The 19,276-nt window shown below is 49.3% G+C and overlaps 1 protein-coding gene across 2 annotated transcripts; it reads right to left on the bottom strand.

The window, feature by feature from the left end:
• Positions 1–1,551: 1,551 nt before the first annotated feature.
• Positions 1,552–5,379, bottom strand: LOC112874784 (glycine-rich RNA-binding protein RZ1C-like). 2 transcript variants are annotated; one of them, XM_025938307.1, is made up of 3 exons: positions 5,143–5,213; positions 3,078–3,148; positions 1,552–2,586 (listed from the first exon to the last, which is right to left on the bottom strand). In XM_025938307.1, exon 3 carries the CDS (start codon positions 2,581–2,583, stop codon positions 1,738–1,740), a length of 846 nt encoding a protein of 281 aa, XP_025794092.1. In that variant the 5' UTR covers positions 2,584–2,586; positions 3,078–3,148; positions 5,143–5,213; the 3' UTR covers positions 1,552–1,737. The 2 variants fall into 2 exon arrangements, with proteins under 2 accessions (XP_025794092.1, XP_025794091.1); XM_025938306.1 differs by lacking the exon at positions 3,078–3,148 and having other exon boundaries at positions 5,143–5,379.
• Between the last annotated feature and the right edge of the window lie 13,897 nt (positions 5,380–19,276).

Here is a 19,276-nt window from a genome sequence, read left to right as displayed (position 1 = left end):
TAGGTGCAATAGATGGAACACATATTGAAGTCATTGTTCCACCATCTGAGCAGGCAGTGCATATGAATCGACATGGATATTGCAGTCAGAATGTTATGGTTGTTTGTGATTTTGATATGAGGTTCACATTTGTGGTAGTGGGATGGTCTGGGTCCGCTCATGATACTCGCATATGGAGGGACACTGTGTTCAATAAATACAAAAATAATTTTTCACATTCTCACGACAGGAAGTACTATCTTATTAACTCAGGTTACCCAAATAGAAAGGGCTATCTAGCACTTTATAAAGGTCAAAGTTACCACATCACAGAATTTCAAAATGCTAGCCAACCAATTGGGTTGAAGGAGTTGTTCAACCATGCTCACTCATCGCTTAGAAATGTTATTGAGCGTTCATTTGAGGTGCTGAAAATGAAATGGCGCATTCTTTTAAAAATGCCGAGCTACTCAATGAAGAAACAATCAAATATTATAATTGCTTGCATGGCGTTGCACAACTTTATTAGAGATAGCAATTTGAGTGATAATAACTTTGATACACTTGCATCTGATGAGACATATGTTGATGGGGATGCGGGAACTCTAGTTATGTTGGTGATGAGGAAGATATGGGAGATGTACGAGATGCTATTGCACAAGTATTGGCTGGAGGATATTGATAATGTAATTTGCGCAAAAAAATGATATAATGACACTCTATTATCTAATTTATAATTATGCTATCTAATTTATAATTAAGTTATTATTATCTTATTTAAGAGTAATTTATGATTAATTATTTGATATATTTGTATTGTTAATAATTCTATTATTATTCTGTTATAAAAATAAATAAATATATATCTGTACATAAGAAATACATGTATTCAGTAATCAGTAAGGGTATTTCAGTCATTTCTCACTTTAGACAGGATTTCAGCCCATTCAATAATCAATCTGCCAAACATTTAACTTCTGTAACCAGCTGCTTCTTTAACAAGCTGTTTCTCTAGCCAGCTAGCCACCAACTGGCTGCTAAAACTTTAGCCACCAAATAGCTTCTGAACAAGTTTCCGCTCTGCCCAACATGACCATGGTCTGGCTCGGTGCTTTTCTAAACAGCGGTTTTCAGGACTGATAACAAAAGTAACAGCAGACTTTGGCACTTTGCATTGTTTTCAGCTATTTCCAGGGATACTTGACAGCTGTTCTGTTATAATCCTTGCGTTGCAGATATTCTGACTAACAATGACAAGAGACCACTGTTGACAGGTGTTCAGTAATCCTTGTATTGCAGATATTCAGTGTTTCAGACTAACAATGACAAGAGACCACTGCGAATATATCCTCGCAAACAACCATGTATGAACAACAGTGACAAGCGAGCATCACTTAACATACAATCCATGCAAACCGGCTATTCAGACCAACAGTGCCAAGCAATCTCTAAAAATATAATCCTTGCATACCAGATACTCAAATCAGAATCACTGAGAACCTCAACTCCCTACAACTGCAGGATGCACCACATGCACAACTGAAACATAAGGTAACAGCTCAGAGCAAGATATAGGATCTCAACAAGCAAAAACAGTCTGCCAGATAAACTTATCAAAGAAGGCAACATCAGTGCCAGTACTGGTTGAAGAACAGAATTAGACATAAAAGTGCCAAGGAGGGATACATTAATCATTCAGGTACACGAAACTGCAAACATTAAACTGCAACATCAAGAGCTTGGGTCTGCAACGGTTCATCAGTAGCGATCATCAAAACGTCCTCCTCCCCTGCTGGGGCGATCATATGGCCCAGGCCTCTCCCTGTAACTTCCTCCGTCATAGCGTGCAGGTCCTCCACCGCCATAACGATCAGCGACACCACCACGTGGACCATCCCTGTCATAGCCACCACCCATGCCACCCCTCGGGCCATCCCTATCATAGCTTCCACCACCCCTTGGGCCACTCCTATCATAGCCGCTGCCGCCACCACCACCACCACCACGAACTCCATCCCTGTCATAGCTTCTTTCTCGCTCCCTACCATAACCACTTGGTGCATAACGATCTGAGCCACCTCCATACCTGTCTGCACCAAAGTGATCGCCACCGGAGGGGTAGCGATCATTGGCATAACGATCACGGCCCCCAGCATACCTGTCTCTTGTGTCAACTTGGTCACGGTACCCATAACGACCACCATCATAACGATCATCCATGTAATGATCGCCAAACCTATCTGACCCAGAGAAACGGTCTCCCCTGCCACCACCACTGCCACCACCAAACTTAGATGAGAATCTGCCAGAACGACCACCACCAGCACTAGGGCAATCACGAACCCAATGTCCAGGACGACCACACTCGAAGCAATTACCAGGGGGTGGACCATCACCTCTACCACCACGATACTCTCCTCGTCCACCACCATTGTCATATCTTGTGTCATCTGTGTTCATCTTAGGCTCAGCCTTGTTCACTGAAATGGTCCGACCATCTAACTCTTGGCCATGCATCTCTTTGATAGCGCTGTCAACTGCCCGCCGATCTTCAAACGTCACAAAGCCAAAGCCCCTGTGGCGGTTAGTGTGTCTCTCCAGCATGATCTACAAGTAAAAACGCTCATTAGTATATAATGAATGTGAAGAAGACAAAAAGATACTAAAACAAGTGAAAAGAATATAGATGTCAGTAACAAATGGCCTGGAAACAATTGTTTCAGTAACATACAGCCCATACACAAGCCACCATCCATAGTAAGTACTTGAATTTTGAAATAAATACAAGGGCAACAAATAATTTAATTTACGCAAAATAATTCTCCATTTGGTACAAAAATGTTGCTCTAACATTTCAACATAAGCTTACTAATAATATTATAAAACAGCATTGTATCTTCCTACTTTATTCGAAATTAGAAGCATACATTGCTCAAAAAAGGTTGCCACTTATGAGACTGCTACCTTAAAGCGTAGTTATACAGAGGAACCATTAAAACACAGCACACTAACATAGTACAATGTGAAACAGATTTCACTAACCAGAATCATTTCTGGATAAATTTAGAGACAGTTGATGGACAACTTTAAGACATTACCTTGGGAGGGAGAGAGAAGCACTGAGATTAGGTTATTCCTGGATCTCTGTGATTCAAGAACAATCGTAATCCTGACACAAATGCATCTAGCTGTAACTATCTTGATCAAAAAGTCTATTCCCAAAACAGCAAAGCTCATTATCAGAACAAGGAGCAAAGTCATAGAGCCTCTGGGCACCATGTTCCGGCAAAGTGAACTATTTCCAACCAGGGACCAATTTTACAGCTACCCACATGAACTAACTTCTCTCAATAATTTCAGCATATTCTGGTGTCAAGAAATCTAGCAGATATGCCACCGCCATATATACTTCTACTTTACACATCAGATCATCTAAACCAATGCTGAAAACCTAGAGAGGCAAGCAACTTCCATTTCCATGAAAACAACAGTGAAACTCTGAGCCGCTGGCTACCTCGTATGTTAAATAAATCTGTTCTCTTCCCAATACTGCAATACAACGCATGGAGGTGGCTGAAAGCAATATCACACAGAGACAATGAATCAAAGGTCCGCACTGGTGAGGCTAGCATCAATTTTCTGCTCCAGCAGTAGTCTGTCAAATGTCCATACATGATCACTGAATACTGTCCAATGCACCGATATGCAAATCTGGACTTTCAACAAATTTTGACTTCCATCAATGGAAGCATTTACCGACTCAAGCAGGCAAGCAGCAATAGTATTAATAAAAAATGGATTATACAAGAAAGAACATTGGAGTGAAGTGTCCTTAAGAAAGGAGTTGCTTGAGTTTTAACAAAATAGAAAAAAGGAAAAACCAAATTTTGCTGGAGCTTTTAACTATGCAATGAATTAAGCATGTCCATAAAGAGTTGCAGCTGTAAATCATAGCAGAAAGACTTTATCTAGTTCTAACAAAATACTGGAACAGGGAAAGATCAAACTTGTCTCTAGTTCGCATAATGCTGAGAAAGGTAGCAAGATGTAAAGAACTATGCAGTCAGGTCATATAGATAAAAACAAAACAAGCCAACTGTGGTCATGATCTCTGTCTGCAAGCATGCCAATGAACCCAACTGAAAACATGGCCATAGACTCAACCAGATACTAATAACAAATCGATGATTTCTGTTGCTTCTTATCAGCCAATCAACTCGGTTCAACCAGATACAGCTGTAATTTGTTTTGATCTTTTCATAGTAGAGCAATGGGCCACTCCTGTGTCATGGATATGGGCCCTGTTGCTTGTTCTCCACAGGTGTGCACAGCTCTTGTGCTGGAGGAGTAGAATTTCAAAAATCACAAGGACTGCAGACAACAAACTAAAGAAACAGGGTAGGGCAGGTATGCTCGTCCAATTGTTTCAATTAATTGGCAGTAACGTCCCATTCATTTTTCATCAGACCACCAAACTGAACTAAGGAATAGCAGAAGACTAGCAAAAGTAGGACCAATGGCTGTTCCCCCTTATTCAATACGGATCAATGTGCTCAATTCAGGCATCTAACTGTAACGAACATCATCACATTTCAGCTTGGGAAAGCAACACGTATCACTGTGCAATCCAGCTCTGGAAATCTGCCAGCTCATTCAGCCTCAGCAAACAATGAATGGAGAGCAGACCCCAGATGCAAAGAAAGATAGACAAAACAAGAGCAGTGAGTTAAATTACCCAGAGAAAGCATTCAACATTGAAAAATAACGAAGGATCCTTTGAGAAGTTAAAATGTATGTATCTGCATTCCCATTGTGGCGTATATGATACTGAAATCTTTAGCCCATCTTAGCAAGAAGGCCCGATAGTCATCATTTTAATTTGGTTCCGGAAACCAAAGGATTTGGTTACCTCTAACTAAAGAAATTTATTTTTCCTTCACCTATTTGCGTGAGAGGTATAAACGCAAAGCAGATTCCCGTTCGACCACACACAAGAGCAATCCACAGATCCACCTTTCCACCCTGCACCACCACACGCTCCGGCCCTTCGTCTAAGCATAAAACCGTCGAAAATCGCGCCGCCGACTACACCAAACTAACAGATCCAGCAAAACTTGCCGGGGCATGAGGCGCTAACAGAGAAGAGCGGGGGACTACGGGTACCTGCGCGTCGACGACCTTGCCGAAGCGGTCAAAGGCTTCCTGGAGCTTGCGCTCGTCCGTCTGCCACGACAGGCCGCCCACGAAGATCCGGCCTTCCTCCTTCCCCTCCATCGCCGCCGAACGATCCAATGGGTTCGATGTGGAGGTGGGGAGGGAAGATTAGGGTTTGGGGAGAACTGGAGAAGAGAGAAGGTGGTTGCGAGGGGAAATAGGGAACGCCGGACCGGACAGCGATAGAGAGATGGGGGAAGGTTCTAGTATTTGCTTGCTGCGCGCACGGTGGGCCGTGAACTTGGTAAGCACCTATTGGGCCTTGACAGAGAAGGTCGGTCTTGTGGGCCAAATAGCTAGTTGCGACCTCTGTTTTTCAATATTTGTTACTTTTACTATTCCAAATTTAACCAGAGGCTTTTATTAATACATATCAGTTGACGAAAAAAAATTCATGCAGCGACCATGCAGTAACACACTGAACCTGGACAAAAGACTTGCTAGTCAATCTGACCCGTTGATTGATAAGAAAATGAGATGTTAAATTTAGGAGTGAACGGCTGGTGTACCGAATTTCTCCAATAAATTATAACAGCAAAGCTGCTGATACTGTCGGTGTTTAACCAGCTGCCCACCGAGAGATATACCCAAGGTGGTAAGTTTTGGGTGAGGAGACGCCGAGATCAGGAACTCGAAGGTGCAAGGAACACAAGGCTTTTAGACAGGTTCGGGCCGCATAGAGCGTAACACCCTACGTTCTGTATGGTGGTTTGTATTCCCTTTGGTGTAGAATGACCTAATGATCTTCTCCTTTTTTTAAGAGGGGTCCCTGACCTCCCTTATATATCCGAAAGGTCAGAGTTACAAAGATGCTAACCAACTCCCGTCGAGGGATCACACCAGAACACATCTCGAGTAGATCCTCTCCGTGTTGGTTAGCTCTATCTTCTATTTAAACGGGATAAACAAGAGATAAACAAAATGAATAAGAGATAAGACGGGCTTAATCTCTTAAACTTCGTAACGTGCCCAGCCCGATGGCCCCGGGTCTGACAAGCCCCCGAGCTCTTCGTAGCTGAGTACTGCAGGCTTATCGAGTACTTTCGAAGCAGTCTTCGACTTCTTCCAAAGCTTCGTCTTGAAGTCCTTCTTCGAGTACTTGTCTGGCTGCATCGAAGCTATGAGGTGCTCATGCCCCGAATTTTTGTTATGGTGTGTGATTTAAAAATCGCACTCCATATGGAGTAGCCCCCGAGCCTTAGGTTGAATCGGAGAATCAGGCTGAGGGTTACATTAATCTGTAATCCTCCTTATCCTTCAAAGAAATTTGAAAAATAAGTAGTCGATGCCACGTACCCCGCAGCCCTCGAGCCTTAAATCCAAATCCCACAAAATTGGAGATAAGGGTCCAAAAATTGTGGCATATAGGCTAAACAATGACACGTTAAGGGGAGACCAAAGTGATAATACAAATGATGTAATTAGACCAAAGATTCGAAAATCCCCTTTTTTCGGGCTAATTAGCCCTGAAAAAATGATTAATTGAATATTTAATCCATTCAGACCACCAAACGACCCCTCACCTTCGGAATATTCCACAAAATGACTCTTGAACTTCAGAACAATAACTTTCCCCTCCCACTGGTTACTTAACCCGCGGCAATAGGAGGGAAAATTGTGCTTTCAGTCCGCATTCCGCCAAAAACCACCAAAACCCCAATCTGAGCCAAACGCTGCCGCCTTCCCCCCAAGAAAACCTCCCACTCCGACCTCCCCGCCCCTCTCCCCGCAGCCCCCGAGCATCTCGTGGCCGGTGCGTCGGAGATGGCGTCCAAGAAATCAGAGATCGAAGAAATGAAGAAGGATGCGGAGCCATTGACGACGGGGTGGACACACAGTAAGTGCTCCCTCAACAATCTGAAAAAATTAGTTTCCGAGGGGTTGCTGCAAGAGAAGAACCTTGTCAACTGGTGCCCCTCATTCCGTGAGCCCTTCCCCATGGAGAATGTCGACGAAATCGTCACATTCTTCCATTTTGCCGAACGGGGATTGGCCCTCCCCACTTGTTCCTTCTTTCGTGGCCTTCTTTACTACTACGGGCTTGAGCTCCATCACCTCAACCCGAATTCCGTTTGCCATATTTCTATTTTCATCCATTTCTGCGAAGCATTTCTCGGAATTGAACCCCTCTGGGATCTGTTCCGCTTCCTCTTCCGCATCAAACCCCAGCCTACCACAAAGAAACTAGCCGTGGTGGGGGGCGCCGGCATCCAACTGCGACAGCAGGCCGGCGAAAAATATCTTTCATATAAATTCCCCTCAAACCTTCCTGGATGGAAAAACCTATGGTTTTACATCGAAAACCATACTCCCCACCTGCCAACGAAGTCGAGCAGACCGCCAGTGGTGAGGGGGGAATGGAACCTTGACCCCTCCGGCATGGAGATGATACAAGTCAGAGAGCTGCTGGAGGCCATCGAGGCACAGAAGAAGGAGCGGGTGACCGGCGCCTCCGTCATGTTCTCATTTTACAAGCGCCGCGTCCAACCCATCCAACAGCGCTGTTGCCTAGGCTTCGAGTACACCGGCCCCGCTGACCCTTCTCGCATGTGCACAGAGGAAGTGCCAGACGAAGTCGTGCTCCAGCGAGTTCAGCGGGTGCTGCTGGATGTGAACGCCGTGCCGTACGTGCCCACCTTGTTCTCCGCGCGAAATCTGCCCCCGCCGGTAAGTATTCGACTTCTTTCACTGAAGAAATCTGCTACTGCACCGGCGCTGAACTGAAGGACTTTCTGCAGGGTCACACGGAGCTATATTGCAGCTACCCGCCGCAGCCTGACCTCCCCCGAGCATATCATCTCCTCCCTTCTGCTGTCCAGGAAGCTCGCCTTGCTGCAGCTCAAGGCAGCAGCGAGTCCGCCGAGCGCGTGGACTCGTAGGCGGGAGGAGAAGCCGAAGGAGAACCGCGCCCTGCTGCAGCCACGGCAGCCAAGAAAGCTCGCCTTGCCGCGGCCCAAGGCAGCAGCGAGTCCGCCGAATGCGTGGACTCGCATGCGGAAGGAGGAGCCGAAGGCGAACCGCACCGGGACAACTCCTCCGACCAGAGCGTGGAGTTGGCCGGCGCTCTACCTCCGGTGCCAAAGGGCCAGCGGCAAGTGCGCAAACGCAAGGCCCAAGAAGTCGAGTCCTCCAGGTACTGAGTTGTTGTTTTGGCTAGTTGCCAAGTATCAATGGTGCTGAATACTGACAGTATCCACTTGCAGTCTTCCTGCTCCGCCACCCGGGACTGGACCCGAAGGGGTGGAAACGGGCCCCACCGCCGCCGCTGCGGTGACAATTGCCGTGGCGGGAACCCCTCCATCGGCCGGCCAGGCCTCGCCATCAGCAACGGGCATTCCTCGACGGGCCTGGCGGGTGAAGAAGGCCACCAAAAAGAAGTCGACACTGTGAGTTGTCCTCCTGTCGCTTGAAGATCTTGCTTTTGGCTACTTGGATAACAATGTCTTTGATGTCATCAGGGCGGCGAGCGCCGTACAACTGCAGCTGGAGCCGGGCACAGCTGTAGCGGCCCCGAAGCCATCGACTCGCGCTGATCCCTCCGGTGCGGAGCCTGCCTCGACTGCTGCAGCCTCCGTGCCCTCGGCGCCTGGGGGGCCAGTACCCGCGGAGGTGGCCCCTGAGGCGGATGCGGCGCTCCCCGACTTGCCGCCCCCCGAGCCCTAGCAAGAGGGAGCCGGACCCAGTGGCGGAGAACAAGTCGAGATCCTGACGCCGCTCGTACCGATGGCACAGGTATGCGCTTACCCGCCCGTGACTGGCTGCCGAGGTCTGGGCATAATGTGTTGACCACTTTGTATGCTTGCAGGTGTCCAGCCGCCGCCGTCCGGAGATGCCGCCGGACCCTCGGGGGGCCCCCGTGAGGTGTTGAGGGCCGGGCCAGGACACCAGAACGTCATTACCACCGACCTGGTGGATGACCTCCTGCTATCGGCAGAGAACATGAAGACCTTCAAGAGCACCTTCAAGGAGTTATACGACTTCTCCATGGTAATACTCGGGTAATGTTCCAGATGTGCACGTTAGAGAGTTGTTGAGGACTCATTCCCCCCTTTTGCGCAGCATGTGATCACCAAATCCCAGAAGAAGTCGGAGAAACTCCGCGCGGTCATGAGTGACGCGTGAGAGCTAGCTGCCCTGGACAGGCGCATCTCCGAGGAAATCATGAAGAATTGCTATCTGCAGCGAGAGCTTGATATACTGAAGCAAGAAAGGACTCGAGAGACCTGGTTGCTCAAGAATGACCTGAAAAATATGGAGAAGTCCAACTCCGAGCTCCAACAACAGCTCAAGGAGCAACAAGCAGAGTACCAGGAGCAGCTCAAGGCAGAGAAAAAGGCGCACCAAGGTAGGCCCTCGCACCCTTCGAGTACTTTTCCTTAGTTACTTCTCTTAGATGCTGAAGTACCCTTACCACAGAACTTAGGAAAATAACGAAACACAAAGAGAAGCTGCTTACTGACGTGAAGAATATGCTGTATCGTCGTACAGATGACGTCGAAAGGCTGCAGAAGGTGATCGGCGACACTGAACGCCAGTTTGTCGACTGCCTTCAGCAAGTCAAGACGCTGGGCGAGAAGGACGGGCAGCTGCGCAAGGAGCTGGAGGACCTCCAGGGGGCCACCCAGGAGCTGGTGGACATGGTGGATCCGCCAGAAGAAGGCGAAGCAGGCCCGCGGCCCCTGCTAGAGCGGCTCCGCGAGGCCCCGAAGAAAATGCTGAAGTTCCTGTCCGAAGCTCCAGTTGCGTGTGTGAGTAATGCCCTCGCCTATGTAAAGTCCTTCGTGCTGAATGCGCAGCTGAGCATCTTTGCGCAAGGGATGGCGGCGGACTGCACAGACGAGCGATTCGAAGAGTACTTGCAAGAGGCCCAACCTGTAGCGGAGCAAATTGTACACAATGTACTACAGGATTAGGGTGTATGAAACAATTAATCATTCTCTTATGTAAATGCTTTACTCGACATCTCTACTTGTTTGCGTGTCTTAGCTGAATTGGGATCCAGGCTTACGAGACTCAAGTAGTAGACGCCTCCCTGGGTGCAACGACCCGAAGGGCAGTTAGTATTCGTCTAACAGAATAGCCACAACTCGATCGAGCGGGTCTAAACTTGTTAGGAAAGAACGCGAGCATCGTCGCGGGGTTGCCGTGCGTAGAGCTTAAAAATAAGACTGTCCCGAGTGCGGCGGCCGGGGTGTAGTCGAAAGTCGCTCCTGCTGTGAGCGTGCTCCGTAAGCTGGAGAAGACCCGGACGGACGGATCAAGCTTGCAAGGAGCGAGTGCGGGCTGCGCCGCGAGCTTTCCATTCTTTTTGGCAAAAACAAGACTGTTCTGAGTGCAGCCACTCAGGATGTAGTCGATGTGGCTCTTTATGCGAGCCTTTCCAACGTACTAGGTGTAAGCCAGTCGAGCGGATCGACTGTGTTGGAAAAAGTGCGACTGCTGTCGCGTGCGACCATCGAAGGTCGCGGCGGAACTCGATATGCCGAGGAGTTAGCCGGAGCCGAGGGCTCTGTGGGAAATGAAAGTCGAAGGGGGATGACCGTGGCCGTAGCCCCCGCGTCATGCGCGACAAGAAGTCGATATATATATGTTTGCACGTGACACTGGCCATCGTGGAAGTAAGAAGGCATGTACAACCCGAGTCGTGTGGCTCATGGCCTCCAGAGTGATTCGGGAAAAGGAGATCTTCTGAGCCCCCGGGGAATTAGCGATTACCAGGCCTCGACTTAAGGGTAGAACTTGCGCAAGTTCTGAACGTTCCAGGAGTTTGGGACTTCGCGACCCTCGGGGAATTGTAGTCAATAGGACCCTGGCCTTGTGACCTGCTTGATGACGAATGGGCCCTCCCACCTTGAATTGAGCTTGTGGAGGGCGGACTCGTCCTGAATACGGCGCAAGACCAAATCACCGACGCTGAATGGCCGCTCCCTGATGTTGCGATCATGGTATCGCCGAATCCCCTACAGGTACCGGGCTGACTGAACAAGGGCGGTACAGCGAGCTTCTTCCACAGAATCGAGCTCTAGCTGCCGCGCCTCGTCCGCCTCGCCTTCACTGTACATTTCGACCCTTGGAGACTTCCACATGATATCGGCTGTTAGAATGGCTTCGGATCCATACACGAGGAAAAAGGGTGTTTGTCCTGTGGCTTGGGACGGCTGAGTCCGAAGCCCCCAGACGACCTGTGGCAACTCATGCATCCATTTGCCTCCCTTCTTGCTGCTTTCATCATAAAGTCTCTTCTTGAGGCCGTCAATGATCAAGCCGTTCGCCCTTTCGACTTGTCCGTTAGCCCTGGGGTGCGCAACCGAGACATATTTAACTTCAATGCAAGCATTCTCGCAGAACTCCCAGAACTGGTTCGCCGTGAAGTTTGACCCCAAGTCCGTGATGATGGTGTTGGGGAAACCGAAGCGATGCATAATATCTGAGATGAAGTCGACGACCCGGTCTGGCGTGATCTTGGCTATCGGCTTGTACTCGATCCACTTAGTGAACTTGTCGATAGCCACCAGAACATGGGTGAAGCCGCCTGGTGCCGTCGTGAAGGGCCCGATCATGTCAAGGCTCCAACAGGCAAAAGGCCAAGATGGCGGTATGGTGATGAGGCTATGAGCTGGGACATGCGTCTGTTTGCCGAAGAATTGACAATTTTGGCACCTGCGCACGAGATCCTCCGTGTCGGTGACTGCAGTAGGCCACCAGAAGCCGGCCCTGTATGCTTTCCCAACCAGCGTTCTTGAAGCCGCATGGTTGCCGCAGACGCCTTCGTGGATCTCCCGCAGTATGTCGTAACCATCTTCCTTCGTGACGCATTTCATGAGAACTCCTGACCGAGCGCCACGCCGGTAGAGCTTGCCGTTGACCAGGGCGAAGCCCTTGCTTCTTCGCAAGACGCGTACCGCTTCTGCACTCTTGGCGTCAATTCCCGCTGGTAGCCGTTGGTCTTGAATGAAGTCGATAAAGGCCGCTCGCCAGTCCTCCCCCAGCACCATAACCTCTCGATCGGGTTGTTGGGAACCCGACTCGATGGTTACCTGCGGAGAAGGCTTGATGGATGGCTGATCGAGCTCCTGGACGAAAACCCCCGGCGGGACTTGAGCGCGTGTTGATCCCAACTTGGACAGGATATCTGCACCAACATTGTGCTCCCGTAGCACATGGTGAACCTCCAAGCCGGAAAATTTGCTTTCCAACTTGCGCACTTCCTGTACGTATGCGTCCATTGTCTCCTTGTTGCAATCCCATTCCTTATTGACCTGCTGAACAACAAGAAGAGAATCGCCATATACGAGTAGTCGCTTGATCCCTAGTGATATCGCCAAACGAAGCCCGTGAAGCAAGGCTTCATACTCGGCTTCATTATTGGATACCTTCCATAGGATCTGAAGGACGTACTTCAGTTGTTCGCCACGTGGGGAGATAAGCAAAACACCAGCGCCCCCGCTGTCGAGCTTGAGGGACCCATCAAAATATATGGTCCAGTGCTCTGGCTTGTCCACTGGGGTTGGGACTTGATTCTCCCTCCATTCAGCCATGAAGTCGACTAGAGCCTGTGACTTGATTGCAGTGCGTGGCTTGAAGTCGATTGACAAAGCCCCCAGTTCCACTGCCCACTTAGATATGCGTCCTATGGCATCTTGATTATGGAGAATATCCGCCAGCGGGAAATCCGTAATCACAGTGATCTTGTACTCGTCGAAGTAATGGCGCAACTTTCTTGATGTAATTAGAATTGCATATAAGAGCTTTTGAACAGCTGGATACCGTACCTTTGATTCGGAGAGGACCTCGCTGACGAAGTAAACAGGCCTCTGCACTCCAAACGCATGGCCTTCTTCGCCTCGCTCGACTACAATAGCACTGTTGACAACCGCGATGTAGAGTAGTAGATCCTCTTCCGATAGCGGAGCTGTAAGGATCGGAGGCGACTGGAGGTGAACTTTCAAGTCTTGTAGAGCCCGCTCGGCCTCCTCCGTCCATTGAAACTTGTCTTGACGTTTTAGGAGCTTGAAGAAAGGTAGTCCTCTCTCCCTGAGTCGGGAGATCAACCTGTTCAGGGCCGCCATACAACCTGTCAGCTTCTGCACATCCTTGATTGTGGCCGGAGCCTCCATATCAGTAATGGCAGTGATCTTTACAGGGTTGGCTTCGATGCCCCGGTTGCTGACGATGAACCCGAGCAATTTTCCTGAAGGTACTCCAAAAACGCACTTGGTGGGATTGAGTTTCCACCGATATCTGCGTAGACTGCTAAATGTTTCCTCCAAATCTACGATCAAGTTATCGGAATCCCTGGTCTTGACGACCACGTCATCCACATAGGCCTCAACATTCCGGTGTAGCTGATCCGCGAAACACATCTGGATCGCACGCTGATATGTTGCTCCTGCATTCTTCAACCCGAAGAACATTGTTTTGTAGGCGTAAGTCCCGTACGGCGTGATGAATGCAGTCTTGATTTGGTCCTCCTCCTTGAGCGCAATCTGATGATACCCTAAGTAACAATCAAGAAAACAAAGAAGGACACATCCAGCCGTCGAATCGACGACTTGGTCAATGCGCGGCAGCCCAAAATGATCTTTTGGGCAATGCTTGTTGAGATCGGTGTAGTCGACACACATTCTCCATTCATTGTTCTTTTTCTTTACAAGGACGGGATTCGCTACCCACTCTGGATGGATTACTTCTTTAATGAATCCAGCCGCGAGAAGTTTAGCGATCTCCCGTTTAATGGCCTCACGCTTGTCGTGGGCAAACCTCCGCAGGCGTTGCTTCTTAGGCGTGGCCTTCGGGTGTACATTCAAAGCATGCTCGATCAACTCCCTGGGCACCCCTGGCATATCCGCTGGTTTCCATGCGAATATGTCTCGGTTAGCCCGAAGAAAGCTGACGAGCGCGAGTTCCTATTTGTCACCCAAGCCCGCACCGATGATGGCGGTCTTGGATGAATCTCCCTCCTGGAGCTGGATCGTCTTGAGGGCCACATCATCAGTCGACTGGATGCTCGACTTGTTGGCCTTCTTGTAAGGAATCTCCAGCCCGGTCTGGGAGAGCTGCTGCGCGGCCGCGAGTACTTCTCCCGAAGCATCTGGCACGCGAGTAGTCGAAGCGTACTGGATCGCCTCCTGATTGCAGTCATACGACTTCTTCAAGTTGCCGCGGAGGGTGAGCACTCCACCGAGTCCTGGCATCTTAAGAAGCAGATAGACATAATGCGGCACTGCCATGAACTTGGCAAGTACCGGTCGACCCAGTATTGCATGGTAAGAAGAGTCAAAAGTAGCCACTTCAAACTTGATGAATTCGGTACGATAATTCTCCCGCGTGCCGAAGGTGACTGGGAGGACCACCGTACCAAGCGGGTGCGCCGCATTACCTGGGACGATGCCGTAGAAGGGGGACTTGCTGGGAACCAGCATATCCTTGAAATCCAGACCCATCTTCTTTAAAGTGCTGATGAAGATGAGATTGAGCCCACTCCCGCCATCGATCAGGACCTTGGTAAGCTTGACCTCCGCCACCACAGGATCCAGGACCAAGGGAAATTTACCGGGCTCAGAAAAGCTCGTCCACTGGTCATCACGAGAGAACGAGATGGGGACCTCCGACCAACGGAGTGGTCGCGGTACCGCCGGCTCAATGGACAAGATCTCCCGAAGAAGCAGCTTCTGGTCCCGCCTGGAACCGAAATCCTCATCTCCTCCGAAGATAACGTTGACGACCTTTGAGGCATCCTGGAACTTCGGATTGCGCCCCTGGTCGTCGTGGTCGTCATCCTCGGATTCTTTGTCAGCAGGCTTCTTATTCTTCTTTCCACCACCGGTGTTGCTGAACGTCCTCCGAAGGTGGTAGCAGTCAATGGCGGCATGGCTAGCGCCCGGATGCCATGGGCACTTCTTCTGCAGGAGTTTCTCGAACTCCTCCTGCGTCGTCGACTTCTTGCCCCGCGAAGGACGATCGATAGCCGCGATGACATCATCCGGGTTTCGTTTCCGGGGTGGCCCGGAAAAGTCCCGCTGGCCTTTATCGCTGCGGTTGTCGTTTGGGCGCCACAGATTGTTATCGTGGCGCCGCGGGAACCGCTCCCGCATCTTCTCCTCTTGGTCGGACCAATCGTGCATCATATCACGAAGGCCCGCAACAGTTTTCGGCCTGTTCCGCCCGAAGTCCCTATATATGCTCGGGTCGGTGATGCCGTTATAGAAACAGTCGATGATGTCCTCCTCCGAGATGTTCGCGATGGTGGCGCGGACGTCGAAGAAGCGACGCGTGTAGGACCGCAGGAGCTCGTTGCGTTCTTGCTTGCACTGGGCAAGATCATGTCGAGTACCTGCACGAGCAATCGCTCCCTGCAAATTGTCGATGAAGACCTTCTTAAGTCGTTCCCAGGAGTCGATGGAGTTGCTGCCGAGGCTCTCCAGCCAAGTGAGCGGCGTAGGATCCAAAGCCATCGGGAAGTAGACGACTTTGGTAACGTTAGAGCCCCCTGCTACCTCGATAGCCGTGGAATAACAACGGAGCCACTGCTGAGGAGCCTGCTTGCCGTCGTACTTGGTGATGCCAATGGGTTTGAAACTCTCTGGGTACTTGTAGCTGCTGAAACGTGCAGAGAAAACAGGAAATCGATCACTACAGTCAGTACCTTCGTTTTCGACTTCTTCGCGGGTCTTGCGCCTGGAAGAAATTACGGTCCGCGCATCGCGGCCTTCATTGATGTGCTGGCGCAGATCCTCCGGAGGAAGTCGATGATTGGCTTGTCGTGGCTGACCCCCTTGCGGTGGCTGCTGCCTCCCGCCAGGGGTCTGGCTCCCGCGGGCGTTGTCGTTGCTGGGCTGGTGTCGAGGTCGGCCGCCAGCCGTTCGGCTGTGAGCCTGGCTCCGGCTCTCACCCATGCGCTCCTCCCTGATGGTGGGCGCCGGGTTGTGCTGATCCAACTGGATCCAGGCCCTCTGTGCATAAAGGAGCGCTTGACGCACTTCCGGATCATGGCTGCGCTCGAGGATGGCTGTTACCCTGGCGATGTTGGCCACCGGAGTCCGGAAACCCCGCTCGCTTACGGCGGCAAACTCAGGGTCGAGCTCGCGATGCATAGATCGCCTTCGCTCGTTGGCCCTCCTCCGCCGGATCGCGCGGGCCCTGTTCCTGGCCCTCCGCGCTTCGCGATCGCATCGTTCTCGTCAGCGGCGTCGGCTGTAATCTCATCCTCAGAGATCGCTTCAAAGTTGACGATGAGGAGGTCCTCATCGCCCTCGCCTTCTTCGGCCATCAGCACCTGGCGGGAGGAGAGCTCGTGAGAACTTTCGTCGACTAGTTCAGTCGACCCCTCCGCCATGGTGGCCAAAGGCCTGCCCTCTTGAAAAGGCAAGGGCTCAAGGTGGGCCACGAGTCGACCCTCTGCCTCGAGTAGATTGGGGAGCGGCATGCCCCTCCAGTGCACCACGTGCCCCTCCGACAGAGAGGTGACCACCAAATCACCGGTACCAGAACAACCCGAAGCCCCCCGACACGCGGTGGCTTCAAGCTTTCCGACCTGGAGTAGCAAGTCCAGGTCCTTCTCTAACATGGAGAGGGACCCAGAGGCGTTGGCCTCCTGAAGGTCAGTGGCCGATTCGCACAAGCCGAGTTGAGATCGGTTACGCAGATCCCTAGATTGGAACGAGTCCAAACCAGGGGGAATTGCCGCAACACCAGAAGAAGTCGAGGTTGGAGCGAACTCCATCTCGATCTGTGCTGCGGAAGTGTGGAGCGACAAGTTGTCGAGCCCGTCGACGAACTTGTCGAGGTCGCTACGGAGATCCACAACGGGGGTTTTTGGCTTCATGTCGACGAGGAATCGCCGAAAACTGCCCACACCATCTGCGACGCAGACCCATGAACCAAAAACGAATGTCGTGCCCTGAGAGGGAACTGACCTGACGAATTTGAACGATGCCATCGAGCTCGCCGATGGATCTTCGACGCGCTCCCCTACCTGGCGCGCCAGCTGTCGGTGTTTAACCGGCTGCCCACCGAGGGATATACCCAAGGTGGTAAGTTTTGGGTGAGGAGACGCCGAGATCAGGAACTCGAAGGTGCAAGGAACACAAGGCTTTTAGATAGGTTCGGGCCGCACAGAGCGTAACACCCTACGTCCTGTATGGTGGTTTGTATTCCCTTTGGTGTAGAATGACCTAATGATCTTCTCCTTTTTTTAAGAGGGGTCCCTGACCGCTCTTATATATCCGAGAGGTCAGAGTTACAAAGATGCTAACCAACTCCCGTCGAGGGATCACACCAGAACACATCTCGAGTAGATCCTCTCCGTGTTGGTTAACTCTATCTCCTATTTAAACGGGATAAACAAGAGATAAACAAAATGAATAAGAGATAAGACGGGCTTAATCTCTTAAACCTCGTAACGTGCCCATCCCGGTGGCCCCGGGTCTGACAGATACGAGTAAAGACAAACAGCTAGGGAAGCCGATTGTAGTAACATGAGCAATGTAAAAAGCTACTAAAACATGATTTAAATAGAGCTCGGTAAATAAACGCTCGAAACATATCTAAATCAGCTATGGAATAGTATATTTTAATAAATCTGATCTAGCTGATAGAAGTTATTTCAAGCTGAATCAATTGGTGATAAAAACTAAAACTACAAGATTTGAGTTAAAACTTGTAGATCTAGCAGGTATTGATAAATTGTGAATAAATCTAGATAAAATGACAGCGATGCACCCGAAGTTAAAGTCTAGAAAATATTCGATAAACACGGAACTTACCAGCGAGCCGGAGATCGAAGCGATGCGGCCTCGCTAACTCAAAAGAACTCGTGGAAAAAAGAAAAAAAGATTCGACGAAGTCGCTAAATATGAAAAGTAGATTGCGAAAAAAATAGGATTTTGGTTTATATTGATGTGTACAAAATTTTTTTAGACCACACAGGGTCGCTATTTATATCCTACGATACAGACTCCTTATCAAGCAGGACAAACACAAAACTTGACGCTAAAGAAATAAACTTTCTAAACAATCTTATCGACCCACACAAGAGTTGGACTCGACACGGAACCCTAATCGACCACAAAACGCCATAGGCCCAATCCGGCTCAATCGGTTGTAATGTTCGATTGGCAATCAGCTGAATCCCTTGTGCAAAATTGGCCAATCCTCCAATCGGCAACCCCATCGGCCAATCCTCATTTATCTCTTCTCAGTCATCTGAATCAGCGATTTTTTTCTTTCACGCCACAAAGGCCCTCCTACTCCTTTCCGACGCCGAACTCGACACGTGCCAAAATAAAAGGTGTCAACAATATCTAAACCCTATTACAAAATATAAATACTAATAAAGTGGTATCAATATCAAATCTATCGATCATATGTTAGAACAGTGTAGTCAATAGTGTCAATTATTTGAAAACAGAGGTAGTAACTCTACCATACAGAGGTGGACAGGATCCAACGTTCAAGGATCCTACCAGCTTCATCAGCCAGTGTAATGTGATTTTGATGTAGGCTACAAACAGTAAGGGCCGTGACCAATTGCAACTGAAACGTTTAACTGCAGAATTTTGGCAAATGGAATGCCAAATATGTTGTCAGCACCAATGGCAAAATAAATATACAAATGTAGATCGCATCATATGATTTTGAAACTGCGGAAACTGAATTCTTCCTTGTATAACTCATGTTAATTACTACATTGCAAATATTTATACTTTTTTCAGTTCTTCAAAATATTTCAATGTATGCCGCCAAAGCGACTGAAGTATTCTTTTTTTTCAATTATATGAACCCTCACCTATTTTTCAGTTTTTGTGATTTTGAGTCCTCAGCTATATTTTTTTTAGTTTATGATACATTACCAAAATTATCTAACAAAATCGAAACTAAGGAATTACCGATGGGCGTGGTCCTTTTTTCATTACCGATAGCCGTATTTAAACTTCCATCCTAGTTGTCCTTTCATTAAAGATTATATCTCATTGTACCCTTGGTAATTTTTCCAACTTATTGTTTCAGTAGGAATTTATTCAACAAACAGTGGCAAGTCAAGATCAAGACGATGAATGACCTACTTACACCTACTTAAATATTA

This window comes from Panicum hallii, chromosome 9 (genome assembly GCF_002211085.1).
Source record: "Panicum hallii strain FIL2 chromosome 9, PHallii_v3.1, whole genome shotgun sequence".
NCBI classification, from domain to species: Eukaryota; Viridiplantae; Streptophyta; class Magnoliopsida; order Poales; family Poaceae; genus Panicum; species Panicum hallii.
The sequence above is the reverse complement of the archived record's forward strand: the minus strand, read 5'-3'. Positions and strand labels throughout refer to the sequence as shown.